This window comes from Chiloscyllium punctatum, chromosome 19, assembly GCF_047496795.1.
Source record: "Chiloscyllium punctatum isolate Juve2018m chromosome 19, sChiPun1.3, whole genome shotgun sequence".
In the NCBI taxonomy this organism is placed as follows: domain Eukaryota; kingdom Metazoa; phylum Chordata; class Chondrichthyes; order Orectolobiformes; family Hemiscylliidae; genus Chiloscyllium; species Chiloscyllium punctatum.
In genome coordinates, this window is record NC_092757.1 from 89,699,151 (window position 1) to 89,711,636 (window position 12,486).

General features: G+C 40.6%; 1 protein-coding gene across 2 annotated transcripts in view; it reads left to right on the top strand.

Annotated features, from left to right (window-relative positions):
- The window catches only part of med13a (mediator complex subunit 13a), a 220,407-nt gene that overhangs the window by 99,213 nt on the left and 108,708 nt on the right, over nucleotides 1–12,486 (top strand). For both annotated transcript variants that reach the window (XM_072590029.1, XM_072590030.1), the window contains exons 6-8: nucleotides 86–283; nucleotides 5,738–5,941; nucleotides 10,581–10,740. In XM_072590029.1, coding sequence (XP_072446130.1) covers nucleotides 86–283; nucleotides 5,738–5,941; nucleotides 10,581–10,740 — 562 coding nt within the window. The remainder of the gene's footprint in view (nucleotides 1–85; nucleotides 284–5,737; nucleotides 5,942–10,580; nucleotides 10,741–12,486) is intronic.

Below are 12,486 nucleotides of genomic sequence, written 5' to 3' on the forward strand. Positions count from 1 at the left end.
ACACAAGATAGCATGTTGATTCTAGCACTCGAATCTCAAATTTATTAAGTCCTTGTCAATGCATATTTTCATCTTTTCTTTCCAGTGATCCTCAGCCCCTTTGGATTAAGTGGTACCCTGACAGGTCAGTCTTTCAAGCTATCTGATCCTCCCACCCTTAAACTGATAGAAGAATGGAAGCAATTTTATCCAATACAGACCAGCTCAAAGGAAACTGCAGACGACAAACAGGAAGAGGTAGACTGGGATGATGACTCAATAGCAGCTGTAGAAGTCATTGTTGGTAAGTGGGAATGAAAATGTTGAATGAGTTTTGCTGATTTGAGAGAGCTTTCAGTAAACTGCTTTGTTTTAGTTAGAAATCTGTAAATAGCTAGTTACGCCTAGCAGCCAAACCTTAAAACAAAATAGCAAACTGATCTCTCACCAGTTTTTCCTCAATATTTTTATTAGATTAGATTAGATTCCCCAGTGTGGAAACAGGCCCTTCGGCCCAACCAGTCCACGCCGACCCTCCGAAGGGTAACCCACCCAGACCCATTCCCCTCTAACTAATGCATCTAACACTATGGGCAATTTAGCATGGCCAGTTCACCTGACTTGCACATCTTTGGACTGTGGGAGGAAACCGGAGCATTGCTGAACTAAAACATAAATTGAATCAACTTTTGAAAAGGCATGCATTATTTCCATGATCAATGTTAGCAATTTGTTGGAGAAATATGAGGGTAATAATTCACAGGGTGAATCTGGAATTTTTATATGACTAAGAACATGTTCAGTCATTTTTATTTGAAATAGAGGGAAAAGAATCTATTACACAGACTTTAAACACTGCTAAACTTGGTGTGTCGTACTATTTTGTATCACAGTACTTTAACTTTTCAACTTTGCATGAGAAATTTATATTTGCAGTTAATTATTTGAGAAATAATAGGAACCTAAGACATAGGTATGTAATGAGGCAGACTTGATTAGGGAGCTTAAGGTGAAGGAACTTGTAGGGGGCAGTGACCACAGTATGATAGAATTCATCCTGCAGTTTGATTGGGAGAAGCTGGAATCAAATATTGCAGTTGATTAAAAGTAATTCCAGAGACATGAGGGAGGATCTAGCCAGATTGGGAGTGGAGCCGAGCAGGAAACATAGTGGAACAGCAGTGGTATGAATTTCTTGGGATAATTCAGGCACAGCAGAAGTTCATCCCAAGGAAGGAGAAACATACTAAGGGGAAGATGAGGCAACCATTGCTGACCAGAGAAGTCAGCAGCAGCATAAAAGCAAAAGAAAAGGCGTACAATGTGGTGAAGGTAGGTGGGAAACCAGAGGATTGGGAAGTTCTCAAAAACTGGCAGAGGGTTTCTAAGAAAGCAATAAAAGAGGGACAGGTTGAAATATGAGAGTAAGCGAGCTAGTAATATAAAAGAAGATTGCAACAGTTTTTTAGTACGTAAAAAGTAAGCAAGAGGCAAGAGTAGACCAAGAGTGGAGAAGTAGTAATGGGGGACAAAAATGGTGGGGGAACTGAACAGGTATTTTGCACCATTCTTTATAGTGGAAGACACCAGGAGAGTAACTGTCCTTCAAGAGCGTCAGGGAGCAGAGATGAGTTTAGTGGCCATCACTAAGGAGAGGATGGTGGCGAAGCTGAGAGGTCTGAAGGTGGAAAGGACCCTTGGACCAGAAGAACTACTCCCCAGAGTCTGAAGGAAATAGCTGAGGAGATTGTGGAAACATTGGTGGAGATCTTTCAGGAATTTCTGAATCAGAGGGATCATAGCTTATTTAGCATCCCTTTTTTCAGAAGGGAGGGAGGGAAGATGGGAAATTAAATGCCAGTTAGCTTGACCTTAGTTTTTGGTAGGATTTAAGAGTTCATTATTTAGGATGAGATTGCGGAGTACATGGTAAAATAGGGCTGAGTTAACATTGCTTCGTCGAGGGAAGATCATGCCTGACAAAATGTTGGAATTATTTGAAGTTGTAATAAGCAAGTTCAACAAAGAGCCAGTGGATGTGATCCGTTTAAATTTCCAGAAGGCCCTTGATAAGGTGCCACACAGGAGGCTGCTAAATACGATAAGAGCCTGTGGTGTTGGTGGGTAAGGTACTATCACGGATAGAGGATTGGCTGACCGACTGAAGGCAGAATGGGAAAAACGCGGTCTTTTTCAATATGGCAGGTGGAGTTTGCAGGAGTCCATGTTGGGGCCACAGCTATTCAGGTCATACATTAATAATATGGATGAAGAAACTGAGGGCATTGTTAAGTTTTCAGATGATACAAAGGTAGGTCAGTGGCAGGTAGTCTTGACAAAATGGGGAGGCTGCAGAAGGACTTGAGTCAAGGTTCGAGTGGTGCTGAAAAAGCACAGCGGGTCAGGCAGCATCCGAGAAGCAGGAAAATTGACATTTCGGGCAGGAGCCCTTCATCAGGAATGAGGCTGGAAGCTCAGGGGTGGAGAGATAACATCTGCAGTCCTCACTTTCGCCTTGCAGAAGGACTTAGTCAGGCCAGAAGAGTAGGCAAAGAAGTGGCAGATGGGATACAATATGGTTATGTGCTTTGATAGGGAGACAAAAGACTGGACTATTTTCTAAGTAGGCAAAAGCTTCAGAAATCTGAAGCAGAAAGGGACATTGAAGTCCAGATTCAGGATTCTCTTATAGTTAACTTGCACGTTCAGTTGGCAGTTAGGAATGCAAATGCAATGTTAGCATTCATTTCAAAAGGACTAGAATACAAGAGCAGGGATGTGCTGCTTGAGGCTATGTAAGGCTCTGGTCAGACCACATTTGGAATATTGAGAGAGTTTTGGGCCCCATATCTAAGGAAGGATGTACTGGCATTGGAGGGGGTCCAGAAGAGGCTTACAAGAATTATCCTATGGGTGCAGGTCTTGTCATATGAGGAGTGTTTGAGAACTCTGCATCTGTACTTAATGGAGTTTAGAAAGATGAAGTGAAATCTGATTGTAACTTAGAGAATATTGAGAGGCCTGGATAGAGTGGATGTGGAGAAGATCTCCCTCCTTGTAGGAGAGACTAGAACCTGAGTGGACAGCCTCACAGTGAAGGGAAACCCCTTTAGATTTGAGATGAGGAGGAATTTCTTCAGCCAGATACTCATTGCTGCAGAGGATTATGGAGGCCAAGTCTTTGACAGTATTTAAGACAGAAATAGGTTCTTGAATTAGTAAGTGCGGGGAGAATAGAGAGTTACAAAGAAAAGACAAAAGAGTGTGGTTGAGAAACCTATCAGCCATAATTGAATAGCAGAACAACATATCAAAGCAAGCGAAATGTGGCAGGTTCTGAATTAAAAGCAAAATGTGGAGAAACTTGGCAGGTCTATCAGCATCTGGAGAGAAAAATGTTTTGAGTTCAATATGTCTTTGGAACTGAAGAGCTGGATGTGTTTGATAAATTGAAAAGGGAGTTGAGGCAAATCAAACAGCAGGGATTGTCAGTGAAAGATTAATGGGCAAATAAGATTCAAGATCAGGCATGTTATTGTGCAAGAGTGCTGAAGGGGGTTGTAGAGAGATCAGAGTATAGATCCAGTGTTGATGTTAACAAGCGAGTAAAGGTAGGCTTTGACTGAAAGACTAAACATGAAAAATAAAGTACAGACACTGCAGGGACAAACCTGATGTCATTGTTCTCCACTTCTAGCAGAGTCATATTGAAAGTATTTCTGAACCAAAAAATTAAATTGGTGAATCATTTTCTTTTAAAAGGCATGTTTTCATGATCTATGCTACAAGAATGTTTGTGAGAGAAATGTAAAGGTAACAGTTTACAGTTGCTGATAGACCTGCTAAGCTGCTTAAAGGTATTTTGTTTTTATTCCACATATTAACAACCCTCTGAGTCCTAAAAGGGGGACCTCTTATTTGTCCCCGAGTTTAAGTATTCCTCACAAGGAAATATTCTCCCGGTATCTACCCTATTAAGTCTCCACAGGATCATCAATCTTCCAATGAGATCATCACTCATTCTTCTAATCTCTAATGGGTTTAGGCCCAACCCATTCAACTTTTCTCCGTAAGATAAACAATTCTTGCCAGGAGTGAGTTGAGCGACACTTCTATAAATTGCTTGAAAAATAATTGCTTTATTTCAAATAAGGAGACCAAAAGTGAATGCAATATTCCAGCTGCAGTAAGACATTTGCTATTTTTTATATTCCGTTCCCTTGCTTTAAATGTCAACATTCCATTTTGCCTTTCTGATTACTTGCTGTACCTGCATACTAACTTTATGCAATTTGTGTGCAGTGGACACTGCTCCTTCTGTACCATTTAAGTTTTCCAATTTAAATAGTCAAAGATTTTCTGTTCTTGGCTCTGAAATGTACTGCTCTCAAAAATTATCCTGACTACACTGTGTGAACTCATTTTCCAGGTTACCGTCGCAAATCTGATTTTTAGTCTACATGCAGATTGAAATCGCCCATAATTGAGACTTTTCTGCATACGCCATTTATTTCTGTACAGTCTGTCCTATATTGTATTTACTGTTTATAATATCACTTCTACCCAATACCCTTTTAATTTCCTATTTATTAACTCACATGGATTAGAGTTTGTTGTTTTCAGTGAAGGCCATCTGTCAAAACTGTACAGTTGGAACCCTTAATTATCAGAGCCGTGCCACCACCTTTTCTGAGCTTTAACTTTTCAAAATGGGAAGTGTATTTCCATATTCAGGTCCTAGCATTGGACAATCTGTGCCCATGTCTCTCTAATGGTTATCTGGTCATCCATGATTATTTCTAATCTATTCGAGCAGTTTATCCATTTCATTACAAATGCTGCATATAGATGCAGAGCTTTTATTTCTCTTTTTGCCATTTTTACAATTCATGACGATCCATGTTGATGCACTCTTTAAAATTTGTATACTCTGTCCTTTCCTGTTACATTCTGATTATCATTAATCAAGTTGCTGTCCTGCTTAATTATCTCATTGTTTTTCTGTTTCTGTATTGATTTGAAATATTTCCTCTGACACCATCCCTCCTTCACCATTTAGTTTAAAGCCCATTCTGCTGTCTGACGCGTATGACTCACTGACATTGTTCAAGTTAAAGACATCCCTTTGGTGTATCTTTAGCTTCCCCAGTCGGAGTGCTAGTGACACATTTCTTCACCTTAATCTTTGAGTTATGCATTCAAATCTAAACTTATTTGCCCTATATCAGGTTAGGTAATAACCCAAAGAATATCACCTTTTGAACGTCTGCTTTTAAATCTATTCATAGTTGTTGATGATCCTGAAGTAGGACCTCCTTCCTAGTTCTGTCTGTGTTGTGGATACCTGTGTGGACCATGACAAATGGATCCTTCACCTCCCACTGCAAATTTCTCTCCCATGCAATGCTGAGTTCCTCTGCCTTGGCATCATGCAAGCAACAAAGCCTTCAGAGCTGATGCTTTCAGTAGCAGAAAGCTGCGTGTGAACCTTTCATTATACTGTCGTCTTCTCGCCCTCGAGGTCCTCCTCCCAAAATAAAGTCTGTCCTCTATGCTTAAATGGGTTTGTATTTCATATTTGCTTCCCCTGTCCTGTATGTGCTCCATTTGCTTTCAGCTGTTGAGACAATTTAGGATGAAGTGTTCCCTTTTTGTGTATTCTTGTCAATATTTTGTCATCCTTAGTTATATCAGACATACTATTTAGTATCTTTATCAAAGGTGCTTTTTATTAATGTCTGTTATATTTTGTTAATAGCTGGTGTGCGAATGGTGTACCCAGCGTGCTTTGTTCTGGTGCCTCAGCCTGATGTTGCCACTGGCATCTTGAGCAGCTCCACTGGGACGACACATTGTACAACTGCATACACAAGTGTCCACCAAGTGCCTCCCCCAATAAGGGATCCAGCCATTTCCTCTGTGACCTTGACTCCACCCACATCACCAGAAGAAGCTGAAACAGGTAATAAGACTTGTTTGTTGTACTCCATTAATAATAAAAGATACTTTTTTTTCTTCTTTTTCTAACAGATTTGTAACATCTGATGTTTTATGCCTTTGCAACAATTTTGTGTGTATATTGCCACTTAAATTTTGAAAGGCTCTCCTTTGTATCGGAAGGATATTGTGAAACTTGAAAGAGTTCAGAAAAGATTTACAAGAATGTTGCCAGAGTTGGGTGATTTAGTTATAGGGAGAGGTTGAATAGGCTAGGGCTATTTTCCCTGGAGCGCTGGAGGCTGAGGTTTAAAAAATTATGAGGGGCATGGATAGGGTAAACACCCAAGGTCTTTTCCCTGGGTTGGGGAAGTCTAGAACTAGAGGGCATATGCTTAGGGTAATTGGGGAAAGATATAAAAGAGTACTAAGGGGCAACTTTTTCAAGCAGGGGGTGGAGCATGTGTGGAATGGGCTGCCAGAGAAAGTGGTGGAGACTAGTACAATTGCAATACCTCAAAGGCATCTGTATGGGTATATGAATAGGAAAGGTTTGGAAGGGTATGGGCCGGGTGCTGGCAGGTGGGACTAAATTGGGTTGGGATATTTGGTCAGCATGGATGAGTTGGACCAAAGGGTCTTTTTCTGTGCTGTACATCTGTGATTCTATGACATATGGTATTGATTTACTCAGCACACTTTAATTAATGTTATAATCCAGTTAGTTACTTAAATATTACTTATTGAGCTATGATTGAGTGCTGGCATTATATTTTGTTTGTTCTAACCTTGGGCTCTGCAGCTTCTTTTGCTTGAAATGAAACTGTTTCCAGTCACCTGATTGATATAGAATCATTCAGCACAGAATGGCCATTTGTGCAATTATGCTTATGTAGTTTATTTTGGAGGACTGTCTAATTTAACCCCATACTTGGCTTTCTCCCATAATTCAGAAAAATAGTTTTATTCAGGCTGAAGCAGTTTAACATGGATTGGTGTGAAGTGATCTGCTGTGAGGGGAAAATAGAACTGTCAGATGGTACAATCTAAATTGTATTATTTCACATATATTTTGATTCACTTGGTCATCAGGTGTGAGATACTCTCAATGCTCCTGTAAGCGTAGTTCAAATGCTGCAACTGCAGTGTGGCTATCTTTTGCACTATCTTCCATTTAATCTGGTGCTTAAAAAGAAGACCAGTTGAGCAAGGGAACTGTGTGAGATTCTCTGGTAATAGGCGGATGACCCCTTTTAAGTGCAACTACAATAAGCTGTGCAGAGCCATTTTGCCTAAACATGAGGTGCTGTGTTATATGGTTCTATCTGTTTCTGGTTGCAAAGGATGGGTCTGACCACACTGCCATGGAATCCTCCATTCAGATATAGAATCGTAGATTTCTAGAATACCTACAGTGGAAGCAGGCCATTTGGCCCATCAGGTTCACACCAACCCTCCAAAGAACGCCCCATCCAAACCCAACCCTCTAATCCTGCATTTCCTATGGCCAATCCACCTAACCTGCATATCTTTGAACTAAGGGAGGAAATTGAAGCACCCATGGGAAACCCATGCAGACATGGGTGAATGTGCAAACTCACACAGACAGTCACATGAGAGTGACTGGAAACCAACCTAGGTCCCTGGCACTGTGAGCCACCATGCTGTTCAATTGGGCCAGGCCATACTGCCAGTCCGTCACAGAAGTTTGTGCAGAAAAATCACTCTAATCCCATCCATTAGGGAGTGGAACTGATGTAATGTCATTTAAAGGCTTTGTTCAAAACAGATGGTGTACCCAGTTAGAATGTGCCCTGAACAAACTCCCAGTCATTTAGTAGAATGCCTCACTGCTACAACTTTGAAATCCGTGCAGAGGATTCTCGATTATCCAAATACCAATTATCCGAAAATCCGATTATCTGAAGGAGAGCTTGAGGTACCGATAGAAACATTACATTAAAGACGTGTTTCCAGCAGTGATCGTGTCTTTTGTTTACAGTGATTAAACAGGCACTGTCTCCAAATAGAGTCATAGAGATGTACAGCATGGAAACACCCTTTGGTCTAACCCGTCCATGCCGACCAGATATCCCAAGTCAATCTAGTCCTACCTGGCCCATATCCCTCCAAACCCTTCCTGTTCATATATCCATCCAAATGCCTCTTAAATGTTGCAATTGCATCAGCCTCCACCACTTCCTCTGGCAGCTCATTCCATACACGTTCCACCCTCTGCGTGAAAAAGTTGCCCCTTAGGTCTCTTTTATATCTTTCCCCTCTCACCCTAAATCTATGCCCTCTGGTTCTGGACTCCCTGACCCCAGGGAAAAGACTTTGCCTATTTACCCTATCTGTGCCCCTCATAATTTTGTAAACCTCTCAGATCACTCCTTAACCACCTCTGCTCCAGGGAAAATAGCCCCAGCCTGTTCAGCCTCTCCCTATAGCTCAAAACCTCCAATCCTTGTAAATTTTTGCTGAACCCTGTCAAGTTTCACAAAATCTTTCCGATAGGAAGGAGACCAGAAATGCACTCAATATTCCAACAGCGGCCTAACCAATGTCCTGTACAGCTGCAACATGACCTCCCAACCCCTGTACTCAATACTCTGACCAGTAAAGGAACGCATAACCGAATGCCACCTTCACTGTCCTATTTACTGCGACTCCACTTTCAAGGAGCTATGAACCTGCACTCCAAGGTTTCTTTGTTCAGCAGCACTCTCTATGACCTTACCATTAAATGTATAAGTTTCGTTAAGATTTGCTTTCCCAAAATGCAGCACCTCACATTTATCGGAATTAAACTCCATCTGCCACTTCTCAGCCCATTGGCCCATCTGGTCAAGATCCTGTAGTAATCTGAGGTAACCCTCTTCACTGTCCACTACACCTCCAATTTTGGTGTCATCTGCAAACTTACTAAAGATACCTCTTTTATGTTTGCATACAAATCATTTATGTAAATGACAAGAAGTAGAGGACCCAGCACCGATCCTTGTGGCACTCCACTGGTCACAGGCCTCTAGTCTGAAAAACAACCCTCCACCACCACCCTCTGTCTTCTACCTTTTTGAGCCAGTTCTGAAACCAAATGGCTTGCTAATCAGTCTCCCACGGGGAACCTTGATGAACGCCTTACTGAAGTCCATATAGATCACATCTACTACTCTGCCCTCATCAATCCTCTTTGTTACTTCTTCAGAATACTCAATCAAGTTTGTGAGACATGATTTCCCGCGCACAAAGCCATGTTGACTATCCCTAACCAGTCCTTGCCTTTCCAAACACATGTACATCCTGTCCCTCAGGATTCCCTCGAACAACTTGCCCACCACCGAGGTCAGGCTCACTGGGCTATAGCTCCCTGGCTTGTCCTTACCACCCTTCTTAAACAGTGCCACCACGTTAGCCAACCTCCAGTCTTCTGGCACCTCCCCTGCGACTATCGATGATACAAATATCTCAGCAAGAGGCCCAGCAATCACTTCTCTAGCTTCCCACAGAGTTCTCGGGTACACCTGATCAGGCCCTGGGGACTTATCCACCTTTACCCGTTTCAAGACATCCAGCACTTGCTCCTCTGTAATCTGGACATTTTGCAAGATGTCACCATCTAAAGAGAAATGTACACTCTACCTGTGTCATATGACAAGGTTTTACAACTTTCCCCTCTAATGCACTGAACTAATCACCTCAAGAATTTAAAAAACTTCATTTGGATATATGTAAGCAAACCTTCAGGTACCGTGGGGCCACGATCAGAACTCAACATTAAAACATGCTGCTTTAACAGGGTAGAATAAAAATTACAAATCAGAGTTGAAGCTATAAATGGTTCTGTCCACCTCAGAAGTCAATTTTTAAATGGTAATAACATATTGTGAACTTGCATCGTAATAACACAAATTGGATTATAGGTTGACAATCCCTTGCTTCCCGAATAGGTGAGCCATAATTTAAGCTTTCATTTTGTGGGGAAAGTCGAGAAAAATCGCTGTACTAATAATATTAGTTAAAGCCCAGATATAAGGTGATGTGCAGATAGTCCAAATTTGTGGACTTTATTCAACATCTTCCTTCAAAAGTTTTCTCTTTTAATTTCATGACAATCCTGTAGGAATGCAGTGAAATTGGTGTCACTCAGTGTCCCAATTGCTAACAGCAATTCAACAACAGTATTTAAAATTATAATAAACAAGTATTTTCCTTTATATTTATTAGAATATTTTTGATTTTAATCTGGCTGCATTTGACCAGAAATGAGTGGATTGATGGTCGGTAATTGATGGTCTGGTTATAAAGGGTTTTGACTTTCTGGACGCTAGGGTTGTAACAGACCTTACTGTCTCCTATAATTGCACATGTATTGAGGCACCTCATTCACTATACTGTAAGAAACTGACCTGCACTTCATGTAATTTCAAAATTGCACTATTTTGAAATGTTTTATTACAAATTATTTGAAAAGGTTTTTTTGTGTGGGGGAAGATAGCCCCAAGTATCTTTTAAAGGTTTATTTTGCCAGTCTTCTGAGTACTGTAATCAAGATCATCATAACCCCACTGTATTGTTATACTTTTATATATTTATACAACTTATCATCAAGTAAAGATTTTTAACAGAAAATGTGATGAAGTACAATTATTTTTCCTTTCCAGCTGAAATACAGGCCACCCAGAAGTGGGCGAAGCTTCCTTCAATGTGTGAGGTACTTAATATGGAAAATTCAGGGCATGGTGGAAAGATTCCAAGAAAGTTAGCCAATCAAGTGGTAGAAAAGGTGTGGCAGGAGTGCAATCTCAACAAAACCCAGAAGAAGTGAGTATTTTTGTATAACTGATACTTGGCAAATTTGGGGATATCCTAGATTTCTCTACTTATTTACCACCATCTCCAGTTTTCTTGAAACCAGCAGAAAAGGGCTATTAGGGTACAATCAGTAACCACAGCTTAAGTCTAAATAAATATATTAGCCTTAAGTTTTTCTTTGTTTTCTGTTTCCCTTGTTGGGGAAGCTGGGATAATAGTTGCATGGTGCAGGAATAAGTGCAACATTTATTTTGGGCCATGTATGGTGCCAGGCTTATATTTCAATAGACAAAGAATGGGCAAAAGGAATGTGTAGATTATGTGCTGATTTGAGGAATGTGTTCAAGATTTGGATATAATAGAATGTGTTTATTGTTTACAGTTTTCATTTTGTAAATTTGAGCGTTCCAGATTAAGTTTTATAAACTTAAAACACTAAATTCTTTCCTCAGTAATTGAATCGTAGCACTATTAAGCTTACATTTCTTTGATTCCCCCTAGAGACCACTAAAGTTTTAATAAATAAAGTCAAACTTTCAAGGAATAGCAGAAAGGATGACCTGACAAGATTTCACATGCTAAGATTTGTTGTAGTAAAGACTAAAACACTGCCTTTATAGATAACTTGAACTTTAAGCCACAAAATAGAGCATTCTGTTTTCCTCCCCGTAGATTCTTTCTTGAGCAGCAGCTAGCTGTTCTAACCCGTGTAACTCATCATGAATTTGGTACGTGTAATCTAAATGCAGGCTGCACCATCTAACTGCATCTGTAGTGACAGAAACAGAAGAACTAGGGGTAGGCAATTTGTCCCTTGAGCCTGTACTGCCATTCAGTATGATTATGGCTGAACACATTACTGCCTCATCTCCACTTTACTTCTCATTTGCCATAACCCTTCAATCCAGTGAATTAAAAATCTTAAATTTATTCACTGTCCTGGCATCCGCCATCGGACTCTGGGGACAACCGTCCAGAGCACTCCAATTTTCTAATCAATGACTCTAACCCTCCAGTTCTTTGCCATTTCGGTAAACCCTTGTGCTCCCATGCAAATATTTCTGTCCTGTGCCTGCCACAGTTTTTCAAGTAAGCTTCTGATAGAAGCTACTTACTCCTTAGATGCCTTATAGTTGCTAGGACTTGGTCTTGATCTTGAATTCCACAACTTCAGAGCATGACTTTGCATCCTCCACAAAATTTTCTAACACCTTTTTTAGTTTTGAAGAAAAGTTGTATCAGACTCTTAGCATTGATTCTCCTCTCTCCCAGGTGCTGCCAGACCTGAGTTTCTCCAGGATTTTTCTTTTATATAAGCACCATCTAGAAGAACAAGTGCAGTAAATGCTTGCAAACATCACCACCTGCACATTCCCCTCCAAACCACTCACTATCTTGTCTGTGATACATATCAAAATCCTGAAACTCCCTCCCTGCCCATCAGGATTATTGATGTACAATATAGTTGGTAAAACAAACTCTCTCTAGTGCCTTCTGGAAGGCAATTGGGGATAGGCAATAAATGCTGGCCTAACCAGCAAAGCCATCCCCCATGAATGAATAAGGAAAATCCTAGTTTTTGTTTAGTCTTGGAAATAAGTGAACAATTTAAAGCGTGGCTGTTTATAACCTAATATTGTAAATGCATCTGGAGATTTACAATTGAAAATTCCACATTGTCCTATTGGATGCAGTTTCCGCAAAGAGCCATCACTGGTGGTGAGTTTAACTGGAGGCTTACAAGATTGCACAATT